This window comes from Symphalangus syndactylus, chromosome 3, assembly GCF_028878055.3.
Source record: "Symphalangus syndactylus isolate Jambi chromosome 3, NHGRI_mSymSyn1-v2.1_pri, whole genome shotgun sequence".
NCBI classification, from domain to species: domain Eukaryota; kingdom Metazoa; phylum Chordata; class Mammalia; order Primates; family Hylobatidae; genus Symphalangus; species Symphalangus syndactylus.
The window spans coordinates 120,335,414-120,355,758 of record NC_072425.2 but is presented as its reverse complement, the minus strand read 5'-3'; the positions used below and the strand labels follow the sequence as shown (position 1 = coordinate 120,355,758).

The 20,345-nt window shown below is 32.7% G+C and overlaps 1 protein-coding gene across 3 annotated transcripts in view; it reads right to left on the bottom strand.

Moving 5' to 3' along the window:
- The window catches only part of DYNC2H1 (dynein cytoplasmic 2 heavy chain 1), a 380,304-nt gene that overhangs the window by 149,761 nt on the left and 210,198 nt on the right, over positions 1–20,345 (bottom strand). For all 3 annotated transcript variants that reach the window (XM_055272928.2, XM_055272929.2, XM_055272930.2), the window contains 7 exons: positions 19,851–20,011; positions 18,339–18,464; positions 15,261–15,371; positions 11,057–11,212; positions 8,164–8,239; positions 2,923–3,131; positions 144–248 (listed from right to left, as the gene is read on the bottom strand). In XM_055272928.2, the coding sequence (XP_055128903.1) occupies positions 144–248; positions 2,923–3,131; positions 8,164–8,239; positions 11,057–11,212; positions 15,261–15,371; positions 18,339–18,464; positions 19,851–20,011 (944 nt within the window). The remainder of the gene's footprint in view (positions 1–143; positions 249–2,922; positions 3,132–8,163; positions 8,240–11,056; positions 11,213–15,260; positions 15,372–18,338; positions 18,465–19,850; positions 20,012–20,345) is intronic.

Sequence of the window (20,345 nt, the reverse complement as noted above, 5' to 3'; positions counted from 1 at the left end):
AGTAAAACTGGAATGTGTTGTGAAAGTAAAATAAGATGTTTAAATAAAGCTTGTGGGGTCTATGGTACTAAATCAAGTTTAATTTTGTCTTCTTCAGGCTCACTAGCAACTTTTTTCGAAGGTAGATCTTCTTTTTAGGTTACCTGAGAACTGATCATGCGCTGAGATGAGCGAGCGATATTGGCAGGCAGACCAAAGAAACCAGGTTTGTCGTCCTCTGGAAGTTTCTCAATGACAGCACGATAGTCCTAAATATAAAGAAGTGAAAAACAGTTTTTTTAAAAAATAAAGATTGAACTTACAATCATTAAAATAAGAAAGAATACTTTGAAATGTTAAATTATTATTTGTATTTTTATTTTCTAGATAAATCTCACTTTGGATGATATTAACTCAGTTATCTATGGGAAGTATTCTGCCATTAATACTTCTTCACACTTTGATTATTTGATATTATATTTTCTTATCCCAACTCCCACATACAAAGGGACTCTGAATTATTTACAATATATTTGAGTGATTATGCCTACTATATGTAAGCTACTATGTTAGATGTTTTTAGGAAAGCTCTGTAATTTTTTTCCTATAACTTACCAAAGACCAATCTGCAGAGTGCAGTTGTGCTCATGTTAAATTAGCCAATTATATACATATATATATATTTATATACTCAAGCAATCTACTTTTGTTTCTTTTTAACTTAGAGAAATCTTGTAAACGTGTAGACACACACTAGAATGCAAGCACTGCTTTGTAAATTGCTTTATAATAGAGCAATTCCAGTTAGTCTTCAGTTTGCTGGTGAGGTGTGATAAAATGCATTGATAATCCTATCATTTCATCCTAAGAATTACCCTACACATTGAATAAGCTTGGCTTGTTGAGCATTCATCTCAACAGTTACTCACTCATGACTTTAAATCAAAAACTAAGTGCAGGCAAAAACACTTATTCAGTTTGGCCTAAACATGGAAACTGTTTTGTTTTCATGAAGAGAAGTTATTTTAAGGCAAGTACTGCACGTGCATCTAAACCATGTTTGCTGAAGTAGGCATGGGGAGACTTGGCCTCTGACTTCCCCTCATCCTTTCTTATCCTTGGCAGCTGACCCTGAAGTATTTCCAAGGAGACAGTTGGACTCCAGGAAGTCCGGGGCCTGTAAATATGTCACATTTTGGAAAGTCATGCTGTTCTTTGAAATTCTTCCAATCCTTTAGCCTGGCATTTGTAAACCTCCTCAAGGTATTCAATCACAATATATACGTATAAATGTATATGTACATGTACATGAGTGTATGTTTGCATATATGTATGCATGTGTTATCCTGGGAAACATTCAGTGTCTTTCATCTAACTCAATTAGAAAGCTAAACAGTGATTCTCATAAGTTATCCTATAAATTTAAAAATATTTACTCTTTGTAGAGTTTTACACTTTGCTTATTTCAAAATAGCTATGAAATCTTCTTGTCTAGACCGGCTAGAGTCTTCTATCTAGAACTATACAGTGATATGCTGACTAGTAATTGGCAGTTACATATTCAGACTGATTTACCCTTACTTGTACATAAAAAAAAAATATATATATATATATATACCATGCGATACAATTTATATCAACAGCACAAAAACAAGAAAACTAGGCTGTTAGAGTAAGTATAATGTACCCTTTGTGGGAGAGGTAGTAACTAGAAGGGAACATAAGGAGAACTTCTGGGAAGCTAATAATATTCTGTTTCTTGACCCCAGAACTGGCTACACTCATGTGGTCTATGTATGAAAATTCATGGAATTTGTGCACTTATGATGTATACATTTCTGTATGAATTGTATTTTTCAATGTAAGCTTCTAACAATAGAGTTGGAAAACTTGTTGGGGTACACTATCTGAATTAAATGTATAATAATTATGTGATATTCTCTATTTATTCATTCACTCTAAGCTTCTGCTAGAAGGTAAACTCCACAGGTGCATTACTATGTCCACAATACCTAGAACAGAACTATCACTGAGCAGATGTTCAATGCATATTATTGAATGAATGAGTACATTAAAGATAGTAGAAATAAAACAGGATATTTAACGTAATAAGTAAGATAGTCAATAAGAGTAATATATTCAATAGTGATTTTTAAACTTTTATTTTTTGACAATTATGTGCCAAATGAAGGATTTTTCTTGAAAAATCTTTGGATGAAAGGAAATAGCACAAAACTGAGAGAACTACATAAGTGAATAGATATATGCCTTTGTAATTCATGAAGAGCTGTATAATTATAGTGCTCTAATAAAGCATTATTTGCACACTTATACACATACAGGTTTATGGCAAAATAAATTAGAATTGAAATCTTTCGGCTACACTTATTACTATTTTCTGGAAAAGATGAATACATTCTAGGAGGCTTTCACGTGATGGCTCAAGGCAAAAAGCTACAGCTGGCTGAAATAAATACACAAAATGTTGTTGTGAAAAACAAAGTAAATTCCTTTTATATATTTAGACAAGCTTTAAGTGTACAAGCCAGAAACTGAAGACACATATTTATTAAATATTTGTCTTCTTTCATATTTTTCAATATATGAGAGTATACTCATGCCTACTATGAAGTGCATATTCTCCCACTTCAGCTTTTCACAGCAGTCCTACCTTATTTGAATTTTCTTTGGCCACTCCCTTCAAGATCTGTCTACATACCAGCCTATTATTATGATCAACCACCCAACTTCCAGTAAGTACTCAAAAGTTTTTAGGATGCCTTACTAAAGTTGAGAGAATCAAGCCATATATTGTCATAACAAATAATTCAAACTGTGAATAATTACTTGCGCATTTGAAAAGAAGTAACATGTATTTAACAATGTAAGAAACGATTCACATATCTACCTGGAAATAGATTGAAAATCATTCATTTTACCTACCAAAATGCTGCAGGATTGTGGTAGAGATAAGGAATATGGAAAAATGCTTTTCTTGTTCCTTTGGTTGAATACATCAATAACTGAAGAATTAAAAAACTGCTTCAGGTATGACTGAAGAACTCTAAGGTCAAAATAGTTGTCTATACGTCCTCCATAAATAGCATTTTCAAGTAAACCATGTACAAATTCCCATTGGACATCTTTGGCACCTACAATTTTAAAAAAATACTCTTATTAATTTCATTTCTAAAAGATTAACTAAATTCCTGGCTTGAGTTATATTTATAACATGTAGCAAAATATATTTAATACAACTAAATCATTTATTCAAATGACTATTAATATTAATAGTAGTAAATATTTGAGATTTTTTAATCAAGTAAAATTTTCCAAATATTTTACATGTATAAATTCACTTAATCCTTATAGCAAAGATAGAAATATTAATATTATACAATTATACATATGGAGAAACCTTCCTAAGGGATAGGGAGGCTGATGCACCAAAATGAGAAAGTTATACAATCTCGAAGATCTGAAATAGAAATGAGGTACTCTGAATCCAGTCAGATTATCTGAATTATTTGCCACACAATCCTGGCTACTTAAATTGGAAATTCCTTAAGAGAACCTATCCAAAACATAATTTTACACATTTGATGAAACTGTCAGTTTATAAAATAATCTGATTAACAGGGAAACTCTACAAAACACCTTCACACATTACACTCTTCTAAATGTCATGATTTTACATAGTCAACTATCCACCTTCTATTTTAATAGAAGAGAAATATAATATTAAAAAACCACAAAGGAACTTTTTGTTTTTTTGAGACAGTGTCTCACTCTGTCGCCCAGGCTGGAGTGCAATGACGCGATCTCAGCTCACTGCTTCCTCCACCTCCCAGGTTCAAGCGATTCTCCTGCCTCAGCCTCCTGAGTAGCTGGGATTACAGGCACATGCCACCACGCCGCTAATTTTCGTATTTTTAGTAGAGACAGGGTTTCACCATGTTGGTCAGGAACGTCTTGTATAAGATATTATTTCATTTTGCAACAGAAATATCCTTGTCATCACAATTTTGTCGTAATGTTAAAATGTAAGAATTAAATCTCAGATCTACAGTAAATACAGGAGACACATAACTACATTTAAACTAGCTAATAAACTTCATTGTTAGCATTACTAGCATAGTTCTATTTCATTACTATAAAATTTAGAGATATGACAAAAATTGATTATCTACATGCCTTGGAACATAAGGGATTTAGGTTGCCTCCTGCAGGATAAGGGGACCTAGATAGTGGAAGAATAAAGTTGTTATCTGCCTACATCTTATTGTCAACAGTGACTAAACAAAGGACTTCACCAGGACTCAAATTTCTAGTTGTCCTGATACTCACTAAATGATACCTTTATCATTTAGTCAGTCACTGATAAGTTAGCCAGTCATTGATAAGTCATTAAGGAATACAGACATATTAGTGTATCTTTCAACTTATAAAACAGAAACAGCAGCCATTATGTGAAATATTTTATAGAATTTTTATAAGAAAATCTTATTTTTGTCTACCTATTTTTCTCAAAACAAATTTTATGTTGTTCAGGATAAAATAAAATGAATAGAACTTAAATTACAACAATAGCAATAATAATAACAGCCAACAATTACTGATAGCTTAACTCCATATATTAAATGTACTAAATGTTAAATGCTTCATGTGGCTTTTGTAATTTAAACTTCTGGATATTCGAATAAACTGAGGTAGTGTCTACTATTATTCCTAATTTAAAGATCAGGAAACTCAGGCTTAAAGATTAGGAAACTTGCTCTAGGTCACATGGCTATTACTCTCAATACCAATTGTTCCCAAGAGTTAGAACTTTTTCTCTTTTTTGGCATTTAATTCTATACATGTGGAAGTTCCTTCATGTCAGAAAATTCTGTAATCAAGATTTAACAGATTTTTACTCAGATTCAACATCATTTTAAAGCATCTGCCTTTTATTCAAAACATAATGGTGTAAGATATCTATTTATATATCTATGTCTTACAATGCTATTAATTAATTCTATCACAAATGTGAAACACAATGATAAATCATTCAAATTGTTTTGTTTTTCTCTTTTGTGAAAGGGCACTAACACTAATAGCCTCATAGTGGTAGTATAAAAGTCAAATAAATATTCAAAAGCATTTTGGAAAACTACCAAGTTTTTAGGCAAGCTGAAAAAAGTATTAGATCTATGTCTTACAATGCTATTAATTAATTCTATCACAAATGTGAAACACAATGATAAATCATTCAAATTCTGTTTTGTTTTTCTCTTTTGTGAAAGGGCACTAACACTAATAGCCTCATAGTGGTATTATAAAAGTTAAATAAATATTCAAAAGCATTTTGGAAAATTACCAAGTTTTTAGGCAAGCTGAAAAAAGTATTAGACTATATCCTCCAAAAAATATCCGTGTCAAATATTAAAAACAACAGTTCATGTGGTTCAGGAAAGTAGTTACCCATGTATGAGGTGGGGAATGTTGGGTCGTACGTAGAAAGGAGTAGGAGGAAGGCACTTCTAAAGCACTGATAATGCTGTTTTTATTTTTTTTTATTTTGGGCAAGTTACATAGGTTCAATTTATGGAAAATTTATTGAATTGTACATTTATGTGTACTTCTGATGTAGAATTTTAAAAAAATCTTTTAAACAAACAGAAAATTCTCTTGGAATACTATTTGGCATTAACTAGTAATGGTGAACAAATGCATACCCTGTGGCCTATCAATTCTACTCCTACATATATACTCAACAGAAATATATCTATATACTCACCTAAAGGTATAGCAGCATTACCCATAATCATCCCAAACTCAAAACTACCAACATGTCCATCAACAGAAATACATATAATTACACAAAGGTATACTGTATAGCATTGAGAATAAATGGACTACAACTAAATGCAAACATATAGTGGAATCTATCAAATATAATGTTAACTACAGGAACCCAAACACTAGAGCATGTATGCTGTATGTTTCCAGTTTTACAAAAACAGGCAAAAGTAATCTACATAGTTAGGTGTCTGGTGTCTACCTCAGGAACAGGGGAAGATAAAGTTGGGAGATGGTAGAGGCTGAAAGGCAACATTACATGAGTAGATTCAGTGGTACTTATAATGTTCTGTTTCTTGATTAAGGTGCTGGCTACGTGGGGGAATTCAGTTTGCGGAAATTTCAATGAGCCATAATCTTGTAAGTATTTTTTGTCCACATACTTCATTAAATAGGTTTTTTTAAACTTCAAAAATATATAAATTAAAATGGGACTTGGCCACATCCTAGCTGTCCATCCTTATCCTTTTGCCAAAGACAAGTTACAGAAAAAATTTCTGATGCTATTAACTGAAATAATAATTGAGTAACTATGATGGGCTAGGCACTGTTATAAAGCTCAAGGATAGACTGGATTCAGAAAATGTGGCACATACACACCATGGAATACTATGCAGCCATAAAAATGATGAGTTCATGTCCTTTGTAGGGACATGGATGAAAATGGAAAACATCATTCTCAGCAAACTATCGCAAGGACAAAAAACCAAACACCACATGTTCTCACTCATAGGTGGGAACTGAACAATGAGAACACGTGGACACAGGAAGGGGAACATCACACTCCGGGGACTGTTGTGGGGTGGGGGGAGGGGGGAGGGATAGCATTAGGAGATACACCTAATGCTAAATGACGAGTTAATGGGTGCAGCACACCAACATGGCACATGGATACATATGTAACAAACCTGCACATTGTGCACATGTACCCTAAAACTTAAAGTACAATAAAAAATAAAAAATAAAAAAAAAAAAACTCAAGGATATACACAGTAAACAAGACAAAGATCTTACTTTAAAACAGATTATGCTCTAGTGGAAAGAGAGAAACAAAATAAGAAAATAAATGAATAAACAAGAAGATATTGAGGTAGTACTAATGTATTAAGACAATATGACAAGACAAAGGGATAGAGAATGATTAGATTACTTCAGATTCAGCAGTAAGAAATCAATCTCCAGAAGCAATTCTCTTCTCAAGAGGATACCTCTAAGCTGAGAAGTGAGCAATAGGAAGAAGAAGGCCATATGAAAGTCTGGGAGGAAAGCATTTCAGACAGAAAGAAGAACACCTATTAAAACCTTCAAGTAAGAACAAGTCTGGCTTGTTTGAGGAACATAAAGATGCCAAATATGGATATAGGTTTTAAACAGGAAAATTATATGCTTTGGTTTGTATTTCTAAAAACTGAAGTTGTTTATGGTATGAAGAATGTTTGCAAGGGTGCTAAAGTGGAAGAAGACCAGGTAAGAAATTATTGCCTGGACTGCCAACACATTGGAAAATAAGCGAATAGAATCATGATGTGATTTGCAAAGGATAGAAATTGCCAAAGCACTGGATGTCTGAGGATGAGAAAAAAAAAAAAAAAAAGAATCCAGGGTGACTCACAGGCTTTAGCCTTGAACAACTATTAATACATGAATGGTGGACCATCTACTGAAACGGAGGCAGAATCAGGAAAAAGTATTTGGCAGGGTTGCAGGGTTGGGGGTGGGGAGGAGACAGGAATTGAAAGATCTGTTCGTGACATTTTAAAGTTTGAGATTACTATCAACATATTATATTCTCTAATCCATCATTGGTCTAAACTCTAGTGTCCCCCTCCCTTCACTTCACCCTGCACAATAAACTTTAGAGATTAGACTGTTCCTGTTTTCAAGGAGGCTGATAGCTAGATGGCCTTAGGGGATCAGATTACATGGCTTTATTTGCTGCTGTGTTTCAATCTAATATTTGTACCTTGTTTCCTGAATCCTACTTAGTAATTCAATTATGACTCCACAAATCCTTGGTACTAATCTTAGTCTGCTATACTCCTGAATTTTAACAGTTCCCTTGAAAGACATCTGAAAAATTCAGTTAGTACCTGAAACTTTTGAAAGCCACAAAGTGAAAACAAGGTCTTTCTAGCCTTCTGCTTCCAGAAAGAAGAATCCGTGTAAGAACAGATCCATATAAGAACTCTGAGATAACACAGGTATAGCAGTCAAATAAAAAATAAAATAAAAAGCAAAAGCAAATTTTGTGATAGGAAGTTAAGCCACTTCTGAAGAAAACACAGTAAGACCTCAGATAAAATATTTTATTAATATGAGATTAAACTTTTTGTTAGAACTTACCATCAAAAAGTCTGTCAATAATGTTGTACCCAGCCCGAAGATCTGATAAAGAAAATTCATAAAACTTTGTCCAACCCTGTCAAAAAACAATTTTTTTAAGTAAACTACTAAGCAGTAGTCAAAGATATATATGTATGTATCACTGTCCTTAAATGAAATGATCAATATAGACTTAAAAATATATAACTCCTGAGAATTTTTAATAAAACCAACACATAATAAATCTAAAATAACAATAAACTTAAAAAAAAATTTACTGGCCATAGCATGAAAAGTACTTTATAATACCATACTAATTTTAGTTATTATGTGGCAACATAGTCACAGAGAACAAACTGGTATACTGAATTTTTTATTCCAATTACTATATATACATTGGGATATTTCCTAAAACGTTATCCTTCAGAATTGTGGATTTTCTCCACAAACATACAAAAAAAAAAAAAATACTGCACAAAAAAGGCCCAAAAGCATATAGCAGTATATTCATTCATACTGAACCCACAAGGCATTCATATTAGAACTAAATAAAATTATATACCTATAACTAATAGCTACAATGTTTGCATAAAATGAATATTCATAGAGCTCTATATTGTGTAGACAATAAATTGAAACAAAATAATTTCTATATGGCTTCTATTGACTAGTTCTAAGTAACAAAATAAGTTCAAATTAAAATATATTTAGACTTGGATATTATTTAGGAATACTGATACAAATTTCATTCATTCATTCAACACTCAAAAAATATTTTAAAAATATGTATTATATGTCAGGCTCTGGGAATATAAGAATGAAAAAAAAATTATCCCTGCCCTCATGTAGCTTTCAGTAAAACGTGGGAAAAGAGTGGGGTGGAGACAATCACTCAAATACATATGCAACTATAAAATGATAATAACTTTGACGGAGAGAAACATTTAGTATGTTTCACACATATGAAAAACAGCTGACCTAATCCAGAGGAGAGGGAAAGTCACCCTAATGGGGAGAGGGGTGACATACAAAGATAAAAGTAGACAGATTTAAGAACTCGTTAGGAAAATAAAACTAACAGAATTTTTGTATTGGATTGTAATGGAGTATGAAGACACGAAAAAGAGGGCTGTTAAGAATGACTTCTAAGCTTATTGCTCATTCAAATTGATGATGGATGATGTCATTTTTAATAAGTAAAACACTGAAAGAATACAAGGTTTGGGAAGGAATATCATGAGATTACCAAACAAAAGCTTAGCAAAGCATTTAAACAAACACATTAAACAAAAACGTAAGTTTTGGACTGCTATATACCAGGCCATGTTTTGGTCAATTAACATATAGCAATGAACAAGAGACAAATATCTGTGCACTTGGGAAGCTTAAATTCTAGTGCTTGATCCAGAATATGTGAATTTTCAGACATGTTTGAGACATCCAACTGGGTATGTCAACTGTTAGATGTGCAAACATACAGCCTAGAAAGTTGATCTGAGTTGTATGTGTAAATTTGGGGTCAATAGCATTTGGATACTTTTTAAAAATGCTATATGGATATTATGAAAACAAAAGATTTAAATTTTGCTGTTAGCAGATTTAAGAATTAAAGATCTCTAAAGGATATGTACCCATCAACAATTAACAAAATTCCTCTAATATTTATCTAAACTAACAATTCAAAAGTCTTAATAAAATTTCTTGTATCATTCTGTTAGACCGTATATGTGAAAAAGTTTATTTTTAAAAAATGTTTAATACCTTGAAGATCAATATTTTTAAAACCCCCAAATTAGAAAACTGTTGCTATCAATATTGCTTAATATATATACTTATGACATGGTCTCTAATAAAAATTGTCTCTAACAATTCTATTGTTAGAGACCATGTCATAGGCATACATATGTTGACTACATTTGCCTCCAGTGTTATGATTTTTATGAGAACAAAAGTATGGTGTGAAAAAAAGTGACATTCTCAAACTATATTTTGGAAGTAGAATTAACAAGACTTGATGATGGATTGGATAGGGAAGCTAAGAAACACAACATACCAAGAACAGCTCCTGGGTTTATAGACTGAGGAAGTAGACAGATATCAACGGCTTTTATTGGGAAGAACTGACTGGTATGGGGAATACAAGTTTTGAAGTTTGAGACGTCTAGGCAATATAAACTATAAAAATGATACCTAACACTCATTGAGGGCTTATAATGGGTCACAAATTGTTCTTAATACTTTAATACAATGAGATGTGAAGTAGTTAGCTATATACAGTGTAGAAGATTAGCAGAAAAGATCAAATTAAGGATATAAATTTAGGTCATGAGCCAAATTATTGTGTAAATACGTAAATATGTAAACATAGCTACTTATACCACATTACAAAATTTTTTTTTTTCTTTTTTGGGACAGAGTCTCGCTCTGTCGCCCAGGCTGGAATGCAATGGCGTGATCTCAGCTCACCGCAACCTCTGCCTCCTGGGTTCAAGCAATTCTCCTACCTCAGCCTCCCAAGTAGCTGGAACTACAGGCGCGTGCCACCACTTTTTTTTTTTTTTTTTTTTTTTTGAGATGGAGTTTTGCTCTTGTTGCCCAGGCTGGAGTGCAATGGCACAATCTCGGCTCACCACAACCTCCACTTCCCGGGTTCAAGCGATTCTCCTGCCTCAGCCTCTAGAGTAGCTGGGCTTATAGGCATGCGCCACCATGCCCAGCTAATTTTGTATTTTTAGTAGAGATGGGGTTTCTCCATGTTGGTCAGGCTGGTCTCAAACTCCCGACCTCTGGTGATCCACCCACCTCGACCTCCCACAGTACTGGGATTACAGGCATGAGCCACCATGCCTGGCCACAAAAATATTTTTACAAAAATATAAAGCTTAGAATGTATTCAAGACATGTTCTTATTTACCTGAGGAATATAGTTTCTTCTTTCTTGACACGCAGCATGAAACCATGCAAGACTGAAGAGAGCATGAGCTCGATGTATATTATCTTTTTTGCTAATTTGCTCAGGAGTCCAAGACTCATAAGTACGCATTAAATTCTTCTTTAAACCTGGAGGTGACTAGAAAAAAATCAACAGACATCCTCTTGCTAAAATCCTACAAGTAAAATATATCAGATTTTAACATATTTAAGAACATAATTTAAAGAAAATTTTTCACTGCTTACCAGGTTTGAGTAAAATTATGTTACTTCAAAATGTAAATAAAACTAGTTTTAAATTGCTTATATCTAACAGTTCATCTCAAATATAAATATAGAATAATTATTCAAATCTAAAAATCTATACAAAATAACCAAATAAGTTTTATATGATGATTGAGAGGTTTTTTTTTTTTCCCCCACTGACACTAAATCACTACTTACAATACTAATGTGATATTGATTGTTATGGGACAGGTGTTTGAGTTTAATATGCCAGCTTTCCCTTACTAGTTGCTATTTGAATTTCCATGAGGAATTCAACATACCATTTACATAGAATGTCAACTAATGTTCCTTGTGCATTAGTCCAAATTTAAAGTATTACCTAACATTGCTAGGTTCATAGACACAAAAATCCAGGAACTGAAATTATATATCAGACTAGTATAAAATTTTTTAAAATGTTCATCCATATATATCATATCTGTCATTACTTTTCAAATTATCAAAATGATAACTTTTCAAGTTTGTGGAAAAATAGCAAAATAACCCCCTCAAAAAGAATTCTAATATTAAAAAATATATAATGTGGGTTTTTCTGCCCAAGTTATTCTAATTAGCTTGTTTTAAAAATAAAATATTTCTTCCAAAATGGTTTCTAACATAAAAATAATAAATTCAGGCCAATACTTTAAGAATGGCTACTACAAAAATTAGTCATCCCCTTTGAAATCCTTTTCATTGTTATTTCTTAAGTAAAATGACTTTCTTGTTTAAAAAGTGGCTGGGTATGGTGGCTCACGCTTGTAATCCCAGCACTTAGGGAAGCTGAGGCGGGTGGATCACTTGAGGTCAGGAGTTCAAGATCAGCCTGGCCAACATGGTGAAACCCACCTCTACTAAAAATACAAAAAATAAATAAAAAATTAGCCAGGTGTGGTGGTGCACACTTGTAATCCCAGCTGCTCAGCAGGAAGAGGCAGGATAATTGCCTGAACCCAGGAGGCAGAGGTTGCAGTGAGCCAAGATTACACCACTGTTCTCCAGCCTGGGCACAGAGCAAGACTCAGTCTCAAAAAAAAAAAAAAAAAAAAAAATAGAAAAGAAAATACACTACTGAAGTATTAAGTACCTATCAAATTTACACTTTTTAAAAGTGTAATTTTATTTTTATGTTTTTGAAAAAGCTTTTATGTTTATGAAATATTTACAAAAACTATCCTAGATAAGGCCAAATTTCTGCACACTACTCAGTAAAACATGACATTAATAGGAAACCAAACAACCACTTAGAGTTTTTAAAAAGGCACTAACTAAAGATCATACAAATTAATAAATCCTATACAGTTACAGAGAAAATCACATATAAGTACAGACTGAAAAATAAATGAAACAAAAACACTAATATGCCAAAATCATGAAATAAAGCCAAAGACATATTAAGCTGCAAATTCAGACTTAGAACAATTTCAGTATGAATACAAGCAAATAGAAAACAAGCATTCAACTCAAGAAATCAGGAAGAATAAAAGGAGAAAAAATCTAAAGACAGCATTAGAAAGAAAAACAGAAAAAAGTAGAAAATTCACTGAAATGAAAAGAATAAGAAAAAGCAAATTCATAAGTATAGCAACAGTTATTGGAAAAACAATTTTTTTAAACAACACTGACAACTAATCGAAAAAAGGAAAAAATAATGAGGTGAATTTAACAATTTTAAAAAATAATATATGCCCATATTTATATATGCACATACATATAATCATTCTGAACATCTCAATGAACTACACAGATAGTCTAAGCTAAGATAGTTAAAATTTCCTATAGTGATTCAAGAAATAAAAAAAATTCACTAATAATTAAAATCAAATTGAAAATTTCCATAAAAATATAATCAAATTACCTCTTAACAAGATCCCAGAAAAGGTTACACATTAAAACATTCGAGGAACAGTTTACCTGGTATAATAATACCCCCTTATTGAAATATTTACTGAATTCCTCTTACTTGGCCTTGAATTACATGCTAAGTTCAAAAATGCAAGCAAAAAAAAAAAATACCCCCTGCCCTCATGGCTCATGCAATCCAGTTCTAGAATATAGATTAGTAGAATTGTATAGTGGGATTGCAGTGTGAGAAGATTCTGGGAAAGTTCTTTCTTACTAGACCTTATTATAATCATTCAATTAAAATATTTCTAATATTAAATCATCTTTGCATTTCTGGATTAATGCTTACCCTTTTTTCTTCCTTAAATGAAACTAACACCTTCAGATGAAAAAGAGCAATACTAATCTAAAATAACAGGTAGGACCAGGCACGGTGGCTCATGCCTGTAATCCCAGCATTTTGGGAAGCCAAGACAAGAGAATTGCTTGAGCCTAAGGAGCTCAGGACCAGCCTCGGCAACATAGTGAGGCCTCCTCTCTCAAGAAAATAAATAAATAAATAAAATAAATAAAAAAGTTAGCTGGGTGTGGTGAAGCACCTGTTGTTCCAGCTACTCAGAAAGCTGAGGTGGGAGGATTGCTTGAGCCCAGCAGGTCAAGACTGCAGTGAGCTGTGACAGCATCACTGCACTCCAGCCTGGGTAACACAGCGAGACCCTATCTCAGAAAAAAAAAAAAAAAAATAGCATGTAGTTACAAACACTAATAAAATGAAAGTTTTAATAGTTCGCTATTTTATTTATGACTTTGACAAATCATAAAATATCATTACAAACACAATTTTAGCTATATAGAGTTTGGGTTGGATCTACCTAGCATTACATGTTAGAGAGATACAAGCATGGATGGACATAAGGATAGAAGGAAGGCAGGAAGGTTGGGAACAATCAACAGAGTGAAAAGCACTCTATAGAATGGGAGTGAATATTTGCAAACCATACATCTGATAAGATACGAAGCAATTAGTACCCAGAATATATAATGAACTATTAATACAACTCAACAGCAAAAAATTAAATAATTTTAAAAATGGGCAAAGAATTTGAAAAGACATTTCTCCGAATAAGATATATAAATGTCCAAACATATGAAAGATGCTCAACATTACTCATCACTAGGGAAATGCAAATCAAAACCACAATCAGATATCACCTCACACCCACTCAGACAACCACTATTAAACACACACACTCAGAGAAAAGTGTTGGTGAGAATGTGGACAAATTGTTCAGTGCTAGTGGGAATGTAAAATGATGTAGCCACTATGAAAAACAGTATGAAGTTCCATCAAAAACTTAAAAATAGAATCACCATATGATGCAACAATCCCACTTCTGGCTACATATCCAAAATAATTGAAAGCAGAATCTTGAAGAGATACGTGCTCACCAGTGTTCACTGTATTATTCACAACAGCCAAGAAGTCAAAGACCTAAATGTCCACTGATGAATTAATGGATAAAGAAAATGTGGTATATACATACAATGAAATATTATTCTGTCTTAGGAAATCCTGCCATATGCTAAAACATGGATGAACCTTGAGGACATTATGTTAAGTGAAATAACAAAAAGATAATCCATGATTTTACTAAATGAGGTAGCTGAAGTAGTCAAACTCTTAGAAAGTAAAATGGTGGTTGCCAGAGGATAGGGCAAAATGAAGAATTGCTCTTCAATGGTCATAGAGTTTCAATTTTGCAAGATAAAAAAAGTTCTAGAGATCTACTGCACAATAAGGTGCATATTGCACTATACACTTAAAAATGGTTATGATAGTAAATGTCATGTTATGTGTTTCTTACCACAATAAAAACAAAACACATAAGTATGAAATAAAATTTGAAAAGATTTAAATGTATTTTATATCATCTTATGCTATTATCTATGTATACCTCATCTAAATGTAAAAAGAAGTTGTGTGTTCTATATAACAGTTGTTTACAAAGTTTTAGAAGTCATGTATAGATTACTGCTTTCATACAACTAGTGATCCAAGTCTTAAATCTTCTTACCTCATATGTTATCTTCAGACTTGACTGTAGTAAAACAGGAGTAAAGTTGGGATGAACTTCTGCAGTGAGCCAAAGACGAAAGGTATCTTTAGGTTGAAGAGTATTCAATTCCTTGTTTACAAAATCGATGATAAAAATTTACTTAAATACATACGAAAATTTCTCTTTTACATTATTAGTAACTATTTTTAATTAAAACTTCTGTGACATTCTGATATATTTCTTAATGCTCTGGTTATATTTCCTTTAAATTTTTATCTTTTCTATTACTAGCTCAGTGTAATGAATAAGAATCTCCATCTAAAGTCATGTTGACTGGGTTGAAATTCATACTTTGCCACTAACCTGCTAAGTGACCTTGGTCTTTTTGACTTATTCCATCTCTAAACAAGGATAATAATAGTACCTATCACATAGAATTGTGTAAGACACTAAAACAGTGCCTGATACATAGTAAGTTCAAAGTAAGTGTTAGCTATAACTGCTATGCCTAAACTACCAGCCTTCTTAAGGTCTTTAGATCCTCACTGCTTTAATTCATGCTTCTACAGAGTTATATAATGATATTACTTCCCTTATTTACAATTTTTAGTAGCACCTATGGCCTATAATATAAATTCAAAACTTCACCATACAAATTCATCTGCCCATGCTTCTCATACCGTGGGTGTTAGTCATTTATCCAGACTCTTATGACTATCTTTATTCATCATATTTCCTCTGCCTATTATTCTCTTTGTAATCTGACAAATTATTACTTATCTGTCAAAATATAATTTAAATATTATGTCTTAGGGGAATATCTTCTCTAACTCTTCACTACCACAATCCCAAGCAGATTTAATCACCCATGTCATTTTGTAAATTTTTCCCATAGTATTCCTCATCCCACAATATAGATATTAATGTGATCTGTCTCTTCCAAATTAAGTTCCCAGAGAGCAGGTACAAATTCTGTAGGTAACCAGAACCTGGCACAATTTCTGGCTTTTTCTTGTACTCAGCAAGTATCTGTAAATTTAATAAATGAATAAATGACAGAAGAAATTTTGATAGCTCTAAAAGAGAATGAAGTCTAAAAATTATTTTAATATAATTGATGTTTAACATTCATTTAATATCACATGAAATGTGGAGTTAAGATGACAAAAAAAATGACAAAAGAATGGCCATGAAAACGTGCTTGCTTAAAATTACAAAGGATAAAATGTATTTACACCTCATAACTTTAAAATGTAAAATTTATATAAAACTTTGCTTTGGGTTAGCAAATCTAAAAAAATTTAAAAGGTAAAAGAAATAATACATTGTGATATAGTTGGATTTATAGCTGGATATAGTTGGATTTACAATAAATTTACATCCAATCAATCCATCCAAACTAATAGAAAAGCAAATAATAATCAGTTATTTTAAAAACTATATAATATTATGTACTGTTTCTACAAGTTCTAATTAAGATGTGCTTTCAAGATAATAACTGTAATTATATTTTACATAGATTAGTAGCTATCAATCAACTGTTTGACACAGAAAGCAGTACAAGTATTCGCCAGTCTTTTTTATATATCTTAAAACATACATGATTTATCAGGCTAGGTGCGATGGCTCATGCCTGCAATTCCAGCACTTTGGGAAGCTGAGGCAGGCGGATCACTTGAGGCCAGGAGTTCGAGACCAGCCTGGCCAACATGGCAAAACCCTGTCTCTAATAAAAATACAAAAATCAGCCAGGCATGGTGATGCATGCCTGTAATTGCAGCTACTTGGGAGGCTGAGGCATGAGAATCATTTGAACTTGGGAGGTGGAGGTTGCAGTGAGCCAAAATTGTGCCACTGCACTCCAGCCTGGGTAATAGAGCAAGATTCCGTCTCAAAAAAACCCCAAAACAAAACATATATGATTTATCAGACATAAATTTTATATTTTTACACATTAGTAATTTTTACAGAAAGCCATAATAGAATTACATGAATATTCATAGTCCAAAACCTGTATCTTCTCTTGACTACAAGTAATGAATCATGAATCATCATGGTCTATCAACTCATTCACTCACTCATTAACTTATTCATCAAAAATTTATTATTTGTGGAATTGTGTAGTTGCCAATTAATTAGGACTGCAGAAATTTTTAATACCTCACACCTAGGGCAGGACCTCCCTCAATTTACTCTATTCTGTTTGCTTCTATTCTATATACTACTGCCAGAATAAATAAATTAATTAATTACTAACTTCTCTGTTAAGGACCTCCTTTGGCTCTCTAAGTCCCAGGACAAAAATTCCAAAATCTTCTGCATGGTTCTCAGGGTATTCCACAACCTAGCTCTTTCCTAGTCATCTAACTCAATTTCCCCAGGCTCCCCTGCCTGGCCTGTCTAGTACTATCGAGGACATCTCTTCATTCCTTGTACTAGGGATGGACATCCCCAACACTATCTCTACTTGTGCTGATGGAATTAAAATCATGATATCCTTTCTTTGCCTATACTTAGCAAAATCCTATTTGACTTTCAAGGAATATCTCTTCAGAATCATCTTTAACTACCCAAGACCCTACTCATCTTTCTTAAATAAGCACTAGAATAAAATCTAGGTTTGCATGTAAAGCCTATCCAGTGACTTGTCCTGTCTTAAGATTATTTTTCTCCTGAGTCCATTTGAGATAAATGAAACGTTTGCTTCAGTTTATTCTCTAGCTTCCTTAGCACCTAGGAAGTTAGGCAATTCCCTCTGACACCCCACTTGTCTCTTCTCCCAATACAGATCAACAGAATAAGAGCAAAAAAAAGAAACTCATGGTATAAATATGTCTTCTAAGCTTCCCTGTTAATCTTCATTAAAAATGTCTTGGCTTCTCTTATATGCCTTTAAAAAAAGATTTTTATAGACTTCCTATTAATATCTTATTTTGCAGAATTGTACATATTTACAAAATATTTAAATTTAAAATTTCTCAAATATTACTTTTTAAATCATCATAAATAATGCATGACATTTTAATACTGATGTCCCTTGAGATTACTAAGTTGAGTATAATAGATATTATTTGTACCACATTTATCTGAATCTACCTTTTCCAGAACTGGCAGCCAAGATACCACAAGATGTAAGTTCTTCAAACAGAGCCAGTCTCCATTGCGGGCACATTCTTTTAGCATTTGAATTGCTAAATCAGCTTGACCTTGACCCATGGCAACCTGCAAAAGCAAAAAAACAAACAAAATTTAAAAAACAGATCTGCTAACATGTTGTAATATAACAGTATGAGATTCAATAATAGTAATCCCTAAACCTTCCTAACTGGCTTTAATAATAAATTTGCAAGAAGAATCAAACTAATACCAGAAATTAATCTTTGTTAAATAATTAAAAGCTTATATGAATAGTTTAACCTTCCTGCCAAAATCACTAGTAACAGGTACAATCTGTAGAGCTCCCCTTCCTAAGATCCCTCACTGATAACTGAATATTGACCTAATGTATAATCTACTATAACTAAGATTGACTAGAACTCTCTAGACTTAGTGCAAAACCTGCACACCTGAGTCTGACAGCACTGCTATTTTGCTATCTTTCATTTATATTTTTCTTTGTAGAATTTTTACTTTTCAATTTTTGGTTGCTATGAAGTATTCAGTTGTTTAAAAAATCATTATTAATTATTTTCCCTGTGAAAAAGATGTATTCACTTGTTAAAAATTGAGGGTGAATTAACACATTTCATTTTCAATTTTACATGCAAATTGAAAAAAAAGGCACCCTGAACAAACAAAAGTTCCTACCTCAGGGAAAAAAAAAATGTCATTACAAAGAATACATTTTACTCAAAATTTTCTGTATTTCTTTCAGTTCAGGTAAATCAAGTGTAAATAAACATTACTGTGATTTATTATAAAAGCATCCAAGTAAAATTTAAAAAATAATTCTCAAAATGGTAGCAAATGTATGAATTTCCTATAGCTGCTTTAAGAAATTACAACAGATTTAGTGCCTTAAATTACCAACAAACTTCTGGCGGCCAGAAGTTTCACTGGTCTAAAATCAAGGATCTGGGTTTGAAAACAAATGTGCTACTACAGGGCTATGTTCTTTCTAAAAGCTCTAAAAGATAATTCTTCCCTTGTTATTTTCCAGTTTCTGGAAGCCACCTACATTTCTTTCCTTATGGCCCGTTCCTCCATCTTCAAAGCCAGTAGCACAGCGTCTTCTCACTTCTCTGACCTCTACTTACGTCATTATATCGCCTATCTTCACTCTTGCCTCACCTGCCTCCCTCTTATAAAAAAAAAAAAAAAAAAAAAAAAAAAAAAAAAAAAAAAAAAAAAAAAAAAAACCTTTGTGATTTTATATTGGGTCCACCTGGCTAATCCACGCTACTCTTCCCATCTGAAGGTCCTTAATTACATCAGCAAAGTTTCTTTTGCCATGGAAAATAACATATCCACAGTTCTGAGGATTAGGACATACACATTTTTCAGGGCATTATTTGGCTTATCACAACAAAAAATGTCCATTTGACCAATATCATCAAGTGTGGGAACAGCAATAGCAAAAACAAAAACAGCGGGACAATATGTACTTACCTGGTGATAACTCTCTCCACTTCTTTCAGCATTAGCAAGTTCTTGAAGTTCCTGAGAAGGATCAGCACCCGGAGAAATAATTATCAAGATGGGTTCAATTTCCAGTGTCTCTTTGTATAAACGTTTGAGATTTAGAGGCAGTGGGGACACCTCTTTCAGTCCTAAAATATATATTTTAAAAATTAAAAATAAAAGCAGTATGCATTAAAAAGTGTATTAAATCTAATTATATGATATATAATAGAGAATACCCAGGTGAGTTATAATCTCATATTAAAGTTTTTCTACTCTAAAATCATATACTAGTAATAGCCAACATTGGTTTTATGCTTAAGGTGCCAGGCATTTTTCTAAATGTTTTCCATGTATGATATCATCTTCTTATTACAATGCTATGAGGTAGGTACCCTGATTACCACATTTAACATCTGTATTGTAAATTGAGACCACAATACAGGCCTGTAGCTGTATTGTAAATTGAGACCACAATGCAAG